Below are 19,289 nucleotides of genomic sequence, written 5' to 3' on the forward strand. Positions count from 1 at the left end.
ATTCAATGTGATTTTTAAAAAAATAGTCTAAACTGGAGTGCCTTTAAGTGCATAGGCTGTTAGCTCCCATTGGGGCAGTGCAGTGGCAGAGACAGCTGGATACCTGGAAACACAGTCATCAGCCACTCATTGCAGCATCATGGACCCTGAGCCTATTGGCAATAGAACAGTTAAGTCACTCAAGTGTTTCGATTTACAGTTTCATATTCTCATCCAACTCAGACTGCTTCCAGCAAGAATCACTGGAGCAAAGAGAATTCTGGCAGATTTTAATTCCGTAGTATGCCTGATACAGTGAGAACAATTACAACATCTGCTATTATTGTCGTGGATCAGATCAAAGAATTCCCTATGGAGGTTTTTATCCCCTGATTTGTATGGCTAGGTTCCATAATAAGTAGCATACTTACTAACCATGCCATCAAATGCTTTTAACAGATAAGCATGAGAGTACTATAGTTACAGTGTAAAGACTAAGGGTCTCTACATAAAAAAATGTTCTGTTAAGAAGCACAGCACAAGATAAAAATACCAAGAGGATAAAATACCTCTTCCATTTTAATTTTTGATATTTTCTTATTCTGTTTACTCCTATACTTAACAAGTCATCATAAATTTATGTTCACCAACTGCTATTTACAAAAGAGTGTGAATGTAGATCATGTTAAATCAGGATACGCTTCTCCCTTTTCTTACAATAATATTGCAGCTCAACTAGAGAATAAAGGATACTAATCCATTTCTACAAATCCATAGCGTTGTATGTTAATCTCACTTACAAACAGTAGAATGGCATCTTTAGTTGTGACCATGAAACCACCAGATTCCGTTCAAACAAAATATCTGGTTCACTAACATTCTTCAAGGATTGAAATCAGCTGTCCTTGCACTGCCCGGCCTATATGTGTGTGTGCATATGACCTTCATTCCACTAAAATAGCTTAGCAAGCTGCTCAGTTCAGAAGCAATTTCTTTTTGTTTCCTCGAAATTAGTCATGGCAGATCATTTCCTTCCTCAAAATTAGCAGAACCAGAATTGTTCCACAGTCTAAATACTGAAATTGGAAACATATTGAGCAGACAGAACACAAAATTATCCTTTGTGTCCTTGTATAAATATGATCATTAGCCTTACACCCTTCTGAAGACTGTACAAAATTTTACATTTTCAGGACTTAACTACATTTGAGAGTTGGAAAGTAAAATACATACATCAGTAAACACAAAGTTCACTAAGTGTACTACATAAAGACATGCACTGATTTTAATATAATCAAATTGGTAGCCAGAGATTTGAAGCTTGGGTCAAAATTAATATATGATATTGCAAACAAATTTGTAAAAGTAGCAATGCTAAGCATTTACCGATTTGCTAAAAAAGGATGCTAAAGAATAAAAGTATAGAAAAAGGCATTAAAATAATCAAAATACATTGTGCAGAGATAGATACCAAATAAAATAAAATTGTGATTACCCCCCCCCCACCCCCCACTCTCCAAATATTACCCAACCCCCTCCATGCATTGTCTTTATGCTAAGTAACAAAGAGTAATAATGCTGGTTACAGAAGAAATACTGTGAGGGTAATGCTTCAGTAAAAAAGCTTCTAGATTGTTTGATATCATCTATAACACAGGTGAATGGATATTTTTGTAATTGAAGCTATTAGCTATCATTCGGAGCTCCATTCCTTCTTTGGGTTTTTGATTCTTTGCTGAAGGCATTTTAACATTCCCGCTTATGATTGTGTCACACAGTTGCATTAACATTACCAGTTTGCAGACCTCTCTCCAGTTCATTGGAAGCCAAAAACCAGCTCCAGCTTTTACTTTAAAAACTTTAAAACTTAATCTTGGCAATACTGTGTCAACTGACACAAATCCAAAACAATTTTAAAGTTGGTCCTTGACAGAAAACAGATAGACAAGTTTAACTCCATGTTTGAATTCTCAGGAGATATGGCACAAAACAGCCTGTGATCAAAGACAAAACTAAAACTAAATTGGCAACCTTCCTTAAAGATCCCTTGGGGAGGGAGGTAGAGTTATGTTAAATATAGCAGGACTTAACTTTTATTTTGCTCTTCAAATTTCTAAAAGTACAAGATAAAAAAAGTGTCATGGATGAAAACACTTCACTGCAATTCCAGTAGGCAAATTATTCAACCATTATATCCTTAAGACCAATCTAAAAGCAAAAAAATTAACAGCACATCAATTTTAAATTACTTTACTATAAATAACCACTGCATACCCCTTGTGGAACCAAGGAGTTGCACCTGAACTATTATCCTAGTGGGAAGGCTTACTAATACTGCAGAGTGGATAAAGTGAGAATAATGGGAGTGTGTGAAAGGCCCTGCCCCGATGAAAGCTACAATTATTATTAAGCCATGCAGTGGTTTAATTATTGAAATACATATGTTTCTTATGTGTTTTATATGCATAGAAGGGTAAAATATATAATGTATACTAAGACAAACGTTTGACTAACTGACGCTAAATAATACCAGATGTACCTGTTCCAACTTACTTAAAATACTTAATACAAAGTAAATGCTATGTACATAGTTGTTAGACTGTATTGTTTAGGGAATAATGACCAGAAAATAAAGTATGTACATGCTTAAACAATGAGTGCTGGAGAGAGAACTTCTGGGTTTTCCTGATCTGCGGTTGGTTGAATCTGTGCATGCAGAACCCGCAGATAAGGAGGGCCGACTGTACACAGTTTGTATCTTCTTGTCAAAATATATGGGCAAGGATAAATGTTTAGGGAACCTTGGTTTTTGAGAGCCATTGAGGACCTTGTGAAGATAAAGAGGAAGGTACATAGTATAAGCAGGCAGGAATAAATGAAGTACTTGAGGAGTGTAAGAAATGCAACAGAACACTTAAGAAGACATGAGGTTGCTTTAGCAGACAAGATGAAGGGACAAAATTGATCCTCTGGAGATCAGAGTGCAATCTATGCATGGAGCCGAAAGATATGGGGGAATTTCTTAAATGGATTTTTTGCATCTATATTTAATAGGGAGATAGACACAAATTCTACAGATGTGAGGCAATGCAGAGGCGAGATCATGGACTCCATACAGATTACAGAGAAGGAGATATTTAATGCCTTGAGTCAAATTAGGGTGGATAAATCCCCAAGGCCTGACAATGTCTTCCCTCGGACCTTGTGGGAGGCTAGTGCAGGAACTGCATGGGCCCTAGCAGAGATAATTAAGATACCTTAGCCACTGTGAGATGCCAGGGGATTGAAGGACAGCTAAAATTGTTCTGTTGTTTAAAAGAAGCTCTAAAATTAAGCCACAAAATAGAGGCCGGTGAGCCTGACATCAGTAGCGAAACATTATTGGAAAGTATTCTAAGGGACTGGATATACAAGCATTTGGATTGACAGGGACTGACTAGGGTTAGTCAACTTGGCTTTGTGCATAGTAAGTCGTTTCTAACCAATGTTATAGTCTTTCAAGGAAGTAACTAGGAAAGTTGATGATGTTATGGATGTTGTCTACATGAACTTTAGCAAGGTCTATGACAAGGTCCTGCATCGGACATTGGTCAAGAAAGTTCAGTGTTTGGCATACAAGATGAGCTAATAAATTGGATTAGACATTGGCTGCTGCGAACCCAGAGAGTGGTTGTAGAGGGTTGCCTCTCTGACTGGAGGCCTGTGACTGGTGGTGTGCTGCAGCAATCCTTGCTGGGTCCATTATTGTTTGTCACCTATAATCAATGATCTGGATGATAATGTGTTAAGCTGGATCAGCAAATTTGCGGATGACACCAAGATTGGGCGGGTTGTGAACATTTGAGGAAGACAGCAAGGAAGACTACCCAAGATTACAGTAGGATCTGAAGCAGCTGGAAAAATGTGCTGAGAAATGGTACATGGAATTCAATGCAGATAAGGGTGAGGTTTTGCACTTTGTTCTATGACTCTAAACAAAGTGCCTTTCCCACATCTTCACCTTCAATCATGATGCATATCAATAACAGTGCTAAAGGGAACAGCTTCAAAACAGTTCAAAACTCGGTGAAGAGATGCTTTGAATTATCAACAGCAGCAAAACTATATTCTATCACAATCTGTAACCTTGCAGACTGTTACACCATTACCCCTAGAACTCAGCAGTTGCACATTAATAGCACATTTGTCATTTACAACACGATGAAACGTATCGTCAATGGAAAATGGGACTTGTTCTTCACATAAACTGGTTAGCCAATCCCACAAATCGGTATTTAATATACTTGGAATGAGCATTAGTGAGGAGAAAGGAAGACTTCCCTTTCCTGATTGCTATTTTTTCTAGACCAAAATTTCCATCACTCAACTGGCACAATCAACAATAAATCTAACAAGCCAATATCAAGTGATTGACATGGTCCCTCACCTACAACAACTTCCCTAGTTGCTTCTTCCAGATGGTGATTGGTATGGAATAACAATTATTCAGCATAGAAAGGGTGGCAAATGATAATCAGGTCAGTTCTACTCCTCATGCGTGAATTGATGCCAAGGCGTTTTGGTGTCCAGAATCATTACTTTGAAATAATTGGATCTCTGCAGCTTGATTGTGTAGAACCATAAACACCACCTTTCGTGGGCTTGATGAGACTTCACTTAAAAGGTACAATTCTATGTGACTCTACAAAATTTCTACTTGATTAACCCTGGAGAAATGTCAATGTAATCATGAAGAAGGCATGGCTGCAGTTCTACTTTGTTAGGAGTTTGAGGAGTTTTGGTATGTCACCAAAAACTTGCAAATTTCTATAGATGTACAAGTGGGAGCATCACAGCCTAGTATGATGCCTCCAATGCAGAGGATCAAAAGAGGCTGCAGAAGTTATAGATTCAGCCAGCAGAACCCTCTCTGACCATCAAGGACTCTTCAAGACACAGTGCCTCAAGAAGGCAGCATCCATCATTAAGGACCCTCGGCATCTGGGACACGTCTTCTATTCATTACCATCACCACACCACCCCGCCCCCCGAAGACACACACTATATGATTTAAGAACAGAACTTCCCCTTCAGCATCAGATTTCTGAGATTCCTTTTCTTAGTATTATTTATTTACTTAAAATTTATAGATGCTGCAGTCGCAAAATAACAAATTTCACGTCATATGTCAGCGATATCTGATTCTGATTAATTTTTACAAAAGTCACCCAACACTCAGGAAGAGGATATTGTGGGATTGTTTGGGTTGGGCTACTCCATTGCAGTAACAAAGTCTGAGTGGCACATCCAAATTCCATTTTGCTTTGCTATAGTGGTTGGAAGTGGATTACCATGCATATCAGAGTCAATCACACTTCTTTTGGTCCAGTCTTCATAAAGATTGAAAGATGACAAAGATCTCATTAGGCTATGTGATAAAAGAGGTATAAGTATTTCACAAAGCTAAAAATCAAAGTGTTGGAAAATACAATAAATGAGGAGTTGTGATAAATGAGGAAGAGTTGTTACATTATGTAGGTGAGAATGGATTCTGAAATCCATCTTACAGATAACCAATCCTATATTCCATGAGTTACAGGACAGCTTTTCCAGTAATACAAGAAAATAATATTATAATCCAGGGCAACACTTGCTTGCAAGTCACTTTCAGATCAGCACTTGTGATTTGTGCAATACACCAGAACACAATGCAAGCTAAAATGAGCACTGAGGTTTAATGGCATATTTTATAAAACTTGTACAGAATTAGACAGCATACAGAAGCTTGCAAACACACTGCTGCCCAGAAATCTGTGGCAAGCTTCCTTACAGAACAATTCATTATATAATGAGTTGCCAGTAAGACAATGAGTTTCCATTGTATAAACCTAAGTAAGATGCCCTACTTCTGACCTTCTGATGGAAGAAAGTTTCTGATAAAGCTGCTGATGAAAACTGAACCAAGTAAGTGACCATGACTTCAAGACAGCATTTGATTGCCTTCTTAACCTACTTACTCTACCTCTGGAATTCAGCTTCATTGTCCATGTCTACTGTAACAAGGACTCTGGTTGAACAATCGAAGTGGAAAACAAATGTGAAGGTTGTTACCAAGTGCAAGTTGGCAGTATTGATGGAAATATTATCCAACATGCTAATGGTTGAAGGTCATAATAACTTAGATGGGATTTGTCTCGATTTTTGTGCACCAGATATACTTAGAAGTTTTCTCACTTTCAACTGAGAGATGCCAATGTTTATGCTTTGTTGGGAAAACTTCAACTGGATTTATGACTAATTTTGTAACCCAAGTATTCAACTCTAAGCTGAGATGTTTCATTGAACAACTAACACAGGCATATCTACAATAGGTGCTCAAGCATTTTTCAATTTCAGTGAAGCAAATTACATTGGCTAAAAACAGACAAACTTCTGTGACTCTGGATTAAGACACAGAAACTAAGCACTTCCAGCTGAAAAATACTCCTGATTATATAGTCACTTCCTTTTCACTTATGCTCATCTCCACCATCATTGGCGTTTTCACAGAATTGCATTTTCTATCAGCTGATTAACTGCCTAACACTGTTCATACCCACTGCAGAGCTTTAAGCTGATATTTAGACAATAGTTAGTTGTGTATGAAACCTCTAACATAATCCTGTAATTTTAGGTGTGCTTTCCCTATCTTAATTTGTCAGGGCAGTCTGAGCAACGCCATCCAATGACATTATAGATTGTGTGAAACAAGTACACACCCTGTTACGTTTTGCAACTCCAAAAACTGATCAAAAGAAAAACAAAGGGAGACCAGGAGATCTTTAGTGAGGTACACACTTATGATGTGATGGCATAATGACATATGCCATTCACATAATTAAACATATAACCCGTAATGAATTATGTAAACAAAGAATGCTTTATCAAACAATATAATTACAATATTACCAAATGCACAACATATCCCACTTAGCACTACCTCACAGAATTCCAATTCATTAGAGTACTCTTGCGCCTCTAGTCAAAACACTCACAGGCGCATTAACAAAGACAAACATTCAGTCTGCATATTGTAGTACTGGGAACCACAATATGCAGGAACATGACATGAATCCCTGCCCTCACCACCATATGTTGCCATACCAATATCTGTCCTTGGCTGGTGCTCTTGCAGCAGTGAATTGCCTGCAACTGTTTGGAGAGGTTGCAAAAATGCTCCATCTTTGATCCTCATTGAAGGATCAGAGGTGAAGAGGGTGAACAACTTTAAATTCATCAGTCTTATTATTTCAGAGGACTTGTCCAGGGTCCAGCACGTAAGTGCAATTAAGAAAAAAGCACGGCAACACCTCTACTTCCTTAGAAGTTTGCAGAGATTCAGCATGACATCTAAAACTTTAACAAACTTCTATAGATGTTTAGTGGAGAGTATAGGCTGGCTGCATCACAGCCTGGTAGGGAAACACTGATGCCCTTGAACAGAAAATCCTACAAAACATAGTGATACGGTCTAGTCCATCATGAGTAAAGCTCTGCCCGTCATTGAGCATATCTACAAGAAATGCTGTTGCAGGAAAGCAGCATCTATCATCAGGGACCCCCACCACCCAGGGCATGCTTGCTTCTTGCTCCCGTCATCAGGAAAGTGGTAAAGGAACCTCAGGACTCACGCCACCAGGTTCTGGAACAATTGCTACCCCTCAACCATTAGGCTCTTGAACCAAGGGTTATAATTTCACTTGCCCATTACTGAGATGTTCTCAAAACCTATGGATTCACTTTTAAGGACTTGTCATATTTCTCAATATTTATTATTTATTATTATTACTTCTTTCTTTGTATTTGTACAGTTCGTTGTCTTCTGCACTCTAGTTAGATGTCCAAGTTGGGCAGTCTTTCATTGATTCTGTTATGGTTATTATTCTAAAGATTTATTGAGTATGCCTGCAAGAAAATGAATCTCACTGTTGTATTTGGTGACATATATATATACGTTGGTAATAGATTTAATTTGAACTTTGAAGGTTGTTACATCATTTTGTTAAGATTCCCACAATTCTTACCCACCCCTCCACCACTCTTAGCATATATAACTTCACTTTCCATCAAATTTTTAAATCACTCTCAATCAAATCATTTACAAAATATAGTCTATCCTCGTACTTTAATCCCTTCTGTTGAATCATCAACCACAATATCACATTCCTGAGATGCAATGGCCAGAGTTGTATATAGTATTCAAGCACTCTTAATATTTTTATACTGCTGAGTAATATCCATCCATTTCTATTGCAAACCACTTGAATATTCTATTAATGTTTTTGCCCCCCCAACACTTTATCGCATGCTCTTAGTGATTTTTGAAACTGACCTCAAGTTTCTCTGCTCCATAATTCTAGCTTCCCAAACTTGAGAAACTGTCAAACTGGATGACTGTAAAGTTGTGACTCATCATTTTCCATCATTATTTATATACAGATACTTACTTCACCCAATACTTCAATGATTTCACCGATTTTCAGCTCTAGCTCATCATCATTCTGAGGAGCGTAACTAAATGCCACTTGACATCGTCTTGATCTAATTTTTTCAGCTGTGAAAATAAAAAATAGCATTTTAAGCAATTCTGTACCAGAATGAAGTGGGCTTTTATATGAGTAAAACAAGCAAATGGTTCTGACAATGGAGATGTACACTATGTGCAATGTTTGCAAGTGAAGCATCAATTTAATTCCAATATCATACAGTAATGACATAAGAAATTCATAAAGACTTACTGAGGGTGAGACAAACAACTATTTGTAATGGATTTAATATTTCTACATCACTATTTAAGAGTAGGCTTACATATGAACTTTTGCAATGTAACAAGTTACAGTATACAGTCATATTCTCAAACTTGTCAGACTAGCGTCACTGAGCAGAAAACGACAGCATGAAAATCTTGCTACATTTGATAAATGTTTATAAGTATCTACTAGTTGAAACATTTTTATCAGCAAAATAAATGGTTAAACGCCTTCAAATTTTTGCAAAACATTATATAATTACAGAATTAAAATTATTGGAACCATTTAAAGTCCTGAGTATTTGACTCATTCACAAATAACTAACACTTTTGAGAAGGTGCCCCTGCAGTAGGGCAGTCCAAAAGTTAATACACACTGGATCTGAAAGACGTTGAAAAATTAAGAAATACTGGTGGTGTCAGAGATAACAAAGAAGGATGTCTGAGGATACAGCAGGACATACAATAGTTCAGCTGAAAAGTTGAGTAGAGCAACGGCAGATGGAATTTAACCCAGGCAAGCATAAGGTAATACATTTTGTAATGTTAAATATTGGCAGGATATTTACAGTAAACCATACAGCATTTTGAAAGTTTAATATACTAAGGGACTTTGGGGTGCAAGTCCATATTTCCCTGAAAATGATACCACAGTGGGTAAGATAGCAAAGAAGGTATTTGGCATGTTCGCCTTCATAGGCTGAGAAACTGAGCATTAAAGTTAAATTGAAATGTTGTGTCTGTATAAAGCATTGGTTAGGTCACACAGAATATTCTGCACAATTCTACTTACCACAAGGATGAGACAGAAAGGATTTGCTAGGATGTTACCAGGAACAGAGGGCTTTAGTTACAAGCAAAGAATGGATATACTAGGCTTGTTTTTACTGGATTGTAGGAGGTTGAGGGGTGATATAATAAAGTTTTATGTGGAGGGAATAATGATCATTGTCAATAGAGCTTTGTCTCAGAGTAAGCTAGTCTAAAATTAGATAGCACAGTTTAAGGTGAGTGCAGAGAAATCTAAAGGAGATCCAAGGAGCAGTTTTTTTCCACACACAGGACAGTGGTTATATGGAACCTACAGCTAGAGCAGGTGAAAGAGGCAGAAATAATTACAATGTTTAAAAGGTGCTGGGACAGGTTCTTTAGATAGGAAAGGAAGAGAAGAATGCTGGTTTAATACAGGCAAATGTGATTTGCACAGCCCTTAGGGGCAAGTTGACCCAAACTACAGCTCCATGACTCTGTCTCCCCTTTGCTCAAAGACACATGGAGGTATTCCCAATTCTGAAGCTAACAGCAGCGTAGAATTCAATCAATTAAACAACTGTCTTAAATTAATACAAGATAAATTATACTTGCAACTATTGCACAGGCAATCCTTAAAATATGTTTAAAAAAATCAAAAATAATCTTTTTCCACAATTTAGTGATCAGTACAAAATTGGGTGAAAGTCACATTTCATCACTTCTTTTGATACATGTTTCTTTAAACAGGGCACAAAATGTGAATACCAATAAAATATACCTTAGGTAGATGCATTCAAAATGGGCTTGCCAATTTTTATACATAATACAAAATGCCAAACAGCCTCACCGCCTATTTTCAGCATTATAAGAAAATTCAAAATGACTTCTTTCGTTCCCCACTTGATTATCCTTGGTTGCTTCCGGCAGTGCCAATCATTAGATAGCCCAAAACAAACCTTTGAGAAGATGACCATCTTCATCAATATTTAGTATTAAAAACAAGAATAACAAAGTTAAAGTACTTTAAGACCAATGTCAACCACCTGCTGAGAGCATTTAATAAGATAGTCCATCCACTACAAAACTGTTAATACTTAGTGACAGCATTGGCCATGATTCAATGAGTAAACTTGTCAAAACCATAGCTTCATTCCAGACACCTGCCCACAAAATCTGGACTATTTTACTGCTGTGCAGAGTGAGGGTGTGTGCTGAACAATCAGATGCTCCAATGACAAAGAAAAAAACAGAAAATCTTTCCTCTAGAACCTGTACTATAAACATCGGTACCATAAACTAATGGCACTAAATCAACATAGATCATGAGGTCATTAGCACATTTCTGGCCGTTACAGGTGGTCTCATTTTATACCTTACGTCCAAATGTGCTACAAGACAGGGGGTGGCAAAACGTGCTATATGACCGCAGGCCTTTTTTAAGTATAAAAAAACACAAATATAACTAGGCAAATTTAGTGCAGCATTCTAGAACTCCAAACTTTCGAAGTTTTTCAGGAGTATTACTCAGCCATGTGATGGAATTTTAAGTTTTATTCATTATGGACTGTGTCTTTAAGAATCATGCCTGTAAGAGAGGGATGTACAGTGCAAGCAGAGAGAGAGAGAGAGGAGAGACAGACACAGAGAGAGAGAGGAGGAGCTACATGATGGACATTTGAATGTTTATGGTTTCTTGTGGCTTGTTTTGAATATACAAGGACACAGAGACACATACAGTAAGAGTCACGATGGGTTCTGTCAATGGAAGACACCAGTGAGTCGGTCGCTGGTTTAATCTTTCAGTAGCCCAAAGGGGTGAGTTGAGATCGATCCAGAGTATCCAACTAGAAGAATTTTGCAAAGAGGAGAGGAAGGTTTGAAACAGAAGAAACCTAGTGACAAAGAGATCACTGTTTGGACTCTCTCTCCATGTAGCCCATGGGGGTGAGTTTGGTTCCATTCAGATACGAAACTGTGATTGTCATAGTTAATCTACAGGAGTGGGTTCTCTGTTGAGAGGAAAAACTTTGTGAATACCACATATGTGTTTACCCTTTGTCTGGGTGTGGTAGTTCACTGAAGAAAGGCACCCCTGTGGCAAATCAATGTTGGAGTTATTTCGTATGTCATAGAACTGGATAAGTCGCTATCATGTTGTGTGTGATTGGGGTATCTACCAGTCTGTCGACTCTTGCCTAGGTGGTGGTTCCCTTGAAGGTGGTCCCCTTAGTGATAAGCTACTGTTGGTGATATTTCATATCAGGATTCTGAGGACAACGGGAAGATCGACTACACCTGTTTGTTTGGATTACAAATATCTCTCTCTCACTTCAAATTCCACGGATTGAACTGAACAGAACTTTCTTACATACCATCGTAAGACTGTAACTCTTGCCACCTGAGCTTGAATAAGTTTCAGAACTTTATTTTTACACCTATATATGCATAACACTGCTAACCTTTAGTTTACCTGGTTTAAGTTACGGTATTACATAGTTACTAATAAAATAGTGTTTTGTTAACAGCAAAACCAGACTCCAGGTGTGTTCTATTGCTGCTGATACGTTTACAAGGTTGCGTGCATGTAATAGCAAAATGTAGTTTCCACCATTTGATTCGGTTTCACTCTTCTAACCAACCCACAGAGGATGCTCAAAGGTATGTGGCATTTGTCACAGGAAGGTTATCATTTTGCAGCTTTGATGGCAGTACATTAAAATCTAATTAAGCTCTGTTTTCTGTAGGAATTAGACCTGAAGTCACTAAAACAAGCACATCTATATACAGGTCGTTCCACAGATGCACAGTAGAGAACATCCGAACAAGTTGCGTCACTGCATGGTATGGAAACTGCACTGTAGAGGACAGGAAGGCTCTACAACGGGTAGACAAAACTGCATCACCGGAACCAGCCTACCCACCATCAAGGACATACAGTACTCTGCAAAAGTCTTAGGCACATGTAAAAATATTTTATGAAGCAAAGGTGCTTTTAAAACAAATAAATGAAGTTTCTAAATATAAAAAAATTACTAGAAAAACAGTAGACAGTAAAAAAAACTAAATCAAATCAATATTTGGCCTTTAAAATTGCATCAATTATCTTATGTACACTGTTGTGCAGTTTTACAAGAAAATCAGCTGGTCAGTTGTTCCAAGCATCTCGGAGAACTTGCCTCAGTTCTTTTGCAGACTTTGTCTGTCTCAGTTGCTCGGTCTCTCCAGGTAATCCCAGAGAGCCTCAATGATGCTGATATCAACATACCATCTGTTGCAAAATTCCTTGTTCTTTTCACTGAAGATAGTTCTCTATGACCTTGGCCATGCATTTGGAGGTCATTGTCCTGCTATAAAATGAAGTTGGGACTGATCAGATGTCTCTCTAATGGTATTGTGTGACGGATGAGAATCTCATCATTGAGGATTCTACTAATTCTGACCAAATCACCAACTCCATTTGTAGAAATGCAGCCTCAAACCTACAGGGAACCTTCACTGTTGGCTCATCCATGTAGCACTCTCCAGCTCTTCTACGACAAGCTGCCTCCTGTTCGAGCCAAGTATTTCTAATTTTGACTCATCAATCAAGCGCATTTGCTGCCATTGTTCAGCACCCCAGTGTTTTTGTACGGAGGTGAGTCTCTTGGCTTTGTTTCCACTTCAGAGGAATGACTTTTTGTCAGTAACACTTCCATGAAGACTATTTCTGACAAGACTTCTCTGGACTGCAGAGGGGTGTACTTGGGTTCCAGAGGTTTCTGTGAGTCCAGAGCTGATAGCTGTGTTGGATTTCTTCTAATTTAGGAGAGAGATCAGTTTGATGTATCTCTTATTTACTGCACTCAGCTTCCATGGCCGACCATTGCATTTCTGATTCTCAACCATGCCTGCTTTTTTGTGTTTCTTCAGAAGAGCTTGGATAGCATGTCTTGAAACTCCTGTGAGCTGCAAAATTTCTACTTGGGAAAGACCTTACTGATACAGGATGACCAACCTGTGTCTTGTTGCTATGCTCATTCTTACCATGGTATAAGAATTGATGATTTGAAGGTTAAAATATCACATCTGCTACACCATCACCATTTAGTTTGGTTGTCCTTTGCCCAGTTTGATTCCTTCAACACCATTTTGTTTCAGTTAATCAGTTTAGTTCATACAACTCATTCTGTCATTGAACATTACACTTATTTGTTATTTTGTTTCAGCACGCACTGGGCTGTGTACCTAAAAAGCAATCAAGTTTCATTTGAAAAGTGGTCAGGAGTCAGGAGACGAAGGGTCTCGGCCCAAAACGTCAACAGCACTTCTCCCTATAGATGCTGCCTAGCCTGCTGTGTTCTACCAGCATTTTGTGTGTGTTGTTGTTTGAATTTCCAGCATCTGCAGATTTCCTCATGTTTGTTGTTACTTAATATGTTATTTTCTCTAACAAAATACAAAAAAAATCTAACATTTAATTTTCTTTGGATAAATGTTTGGAAATCTAGAATTTGTTCTTTTTACTGACACACTGATGAAGAAAATGAAACATAAAATAGCTAAAACAAAGTTTATATAAAAATCTAGGGTGCCTAAGAATTTTGCAAAGTACTGCATATACAGAAAGGTGCCAGAAAAGGGCAAGAACATCATTAAGTATCCCACCCCATGCTCATGAACTGTTTGCCTTACTCCCATAAGGAGAAAGTTACTACATAATATCCACGTCAGGACCACCAGACTCAAAAAGCTACTTTCCCTAATCAGTAAAGCTGATCAACACCTCCATCCACTAACCTACTCCTTCACACTCCAACAACTATTCCATCATTACCTGTCAATCGCATTATGTACAGACACTCCTGTATCTACTGTCAATTTATGGACATATATACATAGATTGATTGTAAGCTATTGCACTTTACTGTCTGCCTTCACTGCACTTTCTCTATAACTGTAACACTCTATTCTGCACTGTTATTGTTTTCCCTTTTACTACCTCAATGCACTGTTGTAATGATCTATATGGATGGCATTCAAAACAGTGTTTTTTACTGTACCTCATTGCATGTGACAATGATAAATTGGTTAACCAATCAGCTGGATAAGTACACAACACAGACAATTCAATCACTTTTCAGTTTAATTATGCATCTAAAGAAGATGGTTTAAAAAGTCACAATATTGAAAAGATCTGAAGTAATAAAAAAAACTACTCAATATTCCTACAAAGACCGTAGTTTTGTTGAACTTCAAAATTGAAAATGCAGCATCAAAGTACTGACAATCAGGCTAAAAAATATATTGAAAATTCTTAAGATATTGAAAATTCTTAAGATTCAATATTGAAGGGGTATTATACTGTAAGCACAGAGAATTAATACAAATATTTCAGTTATACACCCCTTCCTTGACCCAATGATGTTTCTCCACCTCACCACATTCAGTTAAGTGCTATACTTCTTTTCAGCAAGTGCAAATTGGCACTACAGTTTTGACATTTAGTCTGGTTACCATAATTTTTTTTGTGTGCGATTAACAGTCAGTGGATAATAACATTTTCATATAATAATCAAAATAACCCTGTTTAGCAAAAACTATAAATTGTTAAGAAATAAAGACAATTTGTAGGATTTTCCACTCAAGGCATTGGTGTTCCCATACCAAGTCAGCACACTTTCCACTGCACATCTATAGAAGCTTGTTAAGGTTTCTGATGACATGTCAAATCTCTGCAGACTCCTGAGGAAGTAGAGGTACTGTTGTGCTTTCTTTACAATTACATTGATCTGATGTGTCCAGGACAGGTCCTCTGAGATAGTGACACCCAGGAATTTAAAGCTACTGACTCTCTTCACCTCTGATCCTCCAACGAGTACTGGCTCATGGACCTCTGGTTTCCTTCTCCTGATGATTACAATCAGTTCCTTTGCCTTGTTGACACTGAGTAAGAGTTTGTTATGACACCACTCAGCCAAATTTCAATCTCCCTCCTGTCTGCTGATACATCACCACATTTGATACGGCCCATAATATCAAATGGATCTGGTGTTGAGAGCTGTATTTAGTCATAAGTCATAAGTGTAAAGTGAGTAGAGAAAGGGTCTAAGCACACATCCCTGTGGTGCACCTTTGCCGATGGCAAAAACATCTCTTCCACAATCTCCAATCCAAACTGACTGGGGTCTGCAAGTGAGGAAATCCAGGATCAAATTGCACAAGGGAGTATTGAGGCCTAAGTCTTGGATAGTGTTGAGGGATAATGGTATTAAATGCTGAGCTGTCATCAATAAAGAGCATCCTAATGTATGAACCTTTGCTGTCCAGATGTTCCAGGGTTGTGTGAAGAGCCAATGAGATGGCACCAGCTGTGACCTATTGCTTCGGTAGAGAAAAGATTTAGAACTACCACAGACCCAAACTATTATGCTCCACCAGACATTCCACTTACAAATTGTACACAGACAGAACTGGAGATCAACACTGAACCTGGGCCATTGGAGTTTTGAAACAGCTACAGTGCCCATAAAAGTGTCCACTCCTCTTGGAAGTTTTCATGTTTTATTGTTTTACACACTGAATGACAGTGGATTTAATTTGGCTTTTTTGACATTGATCAACAGAAAAACTCTTTTGTGTCAACATGAAAACAGATCTCTACAAAGTAATCTAAATTAACGACAAATATAAAACACAAAATAATTGATTGCATAGGTATTCACCCCCCTTCAGTATTTACTAGATGTACCTTTGGCAGCAACTACAGCCCTGAGTCTGCGTGGATAGGTCTCTATCAGCCGTGCACTGCTGGACATGGTGTTTCTCCCCCCATTCTTTACAAAATTGCTCAAGCTCTATCAGATTACATGGGAATCGTGAGTGAACAGTCCTTTTCAAGTCCAGCCACAAATTTCCAATTGAATTGAGGTCTGGACCCTGACTTGGCCACTCCAGGACATTTAACATTTTTGTTTTTAAGTCATTCCTGGGTAGCTTTGGCTTTACGCTTGGGGTCATTGTCTAGCCAGAAAGCAAATCTTCTCCCAAGTCGCAGTATCTTGCAGATTACATCAGGTTTTCCTCCAGGACTGCACTGTATTTTGCTGCATTCATTTTACCTTCTACCTTCACAAGCCCAGGCAACAGTTGTTGTATGTGCAGTCTCTCCCATCTCAGCCAATGAAGCATGTAACTCCCCAGAGTTGTCATAGGTCCCTTGGTGACCTCCCTCACTAGTCTCCTTCTTGCACAGTCACTCAGTTTTTGAAGATGGCCTGCTCTAGGCAGATTTACAGCTGTGCCATATTCTTTCCATTCCTTGATGATTGAATTTACTGTACTCCAAGGGATATTCAGTGACTTGGAAGCTTTCTTATATCCATTTCCTGACTTGTGCTTTTCAATGATCTTTTCACAGAGTTGCCTGGAGTGTTCTTTTGTCTTCATTGTGTCCATTTTGCCAGGAAACTGACTCACCAGCAGTTGGAGCAGTTGTACTTTTATTATAACCAATTGAAACCTTTACTGCACACAGGTCTCCAAAAACAGATCTCCATTATGTAACTTCTAAAACCTATTGTCTACACCAATGACAATTTGGTGTGTCATATTAAAGGGGGCTGAATACTTGTGCAATCAATTATTTTGTGTTTTATATTTGTAATTAATCTAGATTGCTTTTTAGAAATCTGTTTTCACTTTGATATGAACGAGTCTTTTTCTATTGATCGGTGACAAAACAACCAAATTAAATCAATTGTGATTCAATGATGTAAAACAATAACATGAAAACTTCCGGGGGGGGGGGGGGAGTGAAGACTGTACCATTGTGCTCACCTTCATTTGCCATCCTCTTTGTTAAAACAATTACTATGAAGAAAATACCAGAGCTAATCGAAGCAGCTCTACAGTACCAACCAGATGCTACACTATAAAGTTTTCATAACAATCTTCCAATTAAGATTCATCCTTTAACTATGCAATCAAGGTGCAATTCTATACCAAAAGAAGTTTTTCCCTCACTCATTTCCCAGCACTGCAGTGATTCTTTAGCTTTTTGTGGAGTACTACATTCCAAAAAGCAAATCATGAGCAATCCCCAGGAAAAATCAGGATTCTGAGAACTGTCTGTAACCCAAACAGTTTGTAAGTCGAAATTAACAAAAACAGACTGTGCGCATGTGGGAGGATTTTGAAGCAGCTGTGATGGAAGAGTAAGCAGGTGTGATGAGCACGGCTGCCAGCAGGCCTCACTGATGAGTGAATGAGTGTGCTCAGCACCCCCATCTCTACTTAATTCAATCATTGATTGTTGTGGTTCAGAGATGGGATGAGAAAGGACATGGAAATAGCTTGTTCCCACCTGACAGAATTAGACTGCATCCCTTCAGCAGCAAATGCACCCAATACGTTAGTCTCATAAACATTCACTCTTATGTAATACATTCAAGGACTCGTAGTCAGAAACAAAATATCATTAATGTCTAAATTTTGCTGAAGGAAGGCAGGGAAATATTATTTTTTAATTTGATTCGCCATTTTTCATAATTCACTATTTTTTTAAGTTTGGATCTACAGAGGTTCCCAGGGTACAAATAACCAGACTTAAGCATACATCTTTAAGGTATTTTTCAAAATCAGCAATAATAAGAATAAACATTCTGGGATTCATTAATAACTGGTTATAGTATTTTAGTTTAATTATGGGTAAGTATTGGGGTGATTAGTCAATGAATTTAAATTATGGCAAGTGTACTTAGAAACAATGTAATATGGATTACTCTATTATCTTTCTAACTTATTCAACAATTGGTGTACGTTCAGTTCCCGGGAACTGAATGCTTACACACCCCTACACAACTGCCTACAGCTCCTTGAGTAGCATGATACTCTATCTTTCATTCAACAGTTAATGACAGTCCTTCATACAAACTGAGATTACCGTTCTTCAGTAGACCTGAGACACACCATTCCTATCCTACGCTTATATGCATGAACGACAACCAATAAAGGATTTTCAACAGCAGTCAAAGCAAAAAATCGTGGATTCATCTTGGATCCAGCAACATCTCAAAACTTTTAATATAAAATGAAATCATTTGTGATAAAACATTATGCAAAAAAAAAGCCACTCAATTTTTCCACAAAATTGAATGGGCACCATCAAGAACATCAATCAATGACCCGTATTAATAACCTGAACAGATTCTATCCCTCTGTTACAGGACTGCTGAATGGACCTCTTCTACGATAAAGATGGACTCTTGACCCCACAATCTACCTCATCGTGCCTCTTGCATCTAATTGTCTACCCACACTGCAATGTCTCTGCGATTATAACTAACACTATTGTTATTGTTTTTCCCTTGTACTACTTCCAGGCACCTATGTTTTAAAATGACTCATGTAGATGGCATGCAAAACAAGTTTTTCATGGTGTCACAGTACACATGATAATAATAAGCCTTTCCACCCAAATCATAGCACTGGCAAATATATTAGGATTTAACAGTTCAAGTAACCTAAGTAACTTAATTAGGTTACCTGAACTGGTAAATCTTAATATATTACAGACAAGCATGAAAATGATGGGCTGCATGGCATCCTTTTTATGATTCTTTGATTTCAGTTAACTTTACCATTTTAGGTAACTAAGTACATAATCTGCTGTGGGAGGCAATCGACAATTAACTGAGTAATAAACTACTTTGAAGTTGAGATGAGGGCAATCATGTTTTCCTTTCAGTTTCTGGTGTATGTGGTAAACTTGCAATTAGTTACAAAAATGATCTGAATACTTTATCAACTTTGG

General features: G+C 37.9%; 1 protein-coding gene across 1 annotated transcript in view; it reads right to left on the reverse strand.

Moving 5' to 3' along the window:
* Positions 1–19,289, reverse strand: part of sh3kbp1 (SH3-domain kinase binding protein 1) — a 233,277-nt gene that overhangs the window by 127,463 nt on the left and 86,525 nt on the right. Inside the window, exon 4 of the mRNA XM_059967967.1 lies at positions 8,445–8,551. Within this exon, the coding sequence (XP_059823950.1) occupies positions 8,445–8,551 (107 nt within the window). The remainder of the gene's footprint in view (positions 1–8,444; positions 8,552–19,289) is intronic.

This window comes from Hypanus sabinus, chromosome 4 (assembly GCF_030144855.1).
Source record: "Hypanus sabinus isolate sHypSab1 chromosome 4, sHypSab1.hap1, whole genome shotgun sequence".
Lineage (NCBI taxonomy): Eukaryota > Metazoa > Chordata > Chondrichthyes > Myliobatiformes > Dasyatidae > Hypanus > Hypanus sabinus.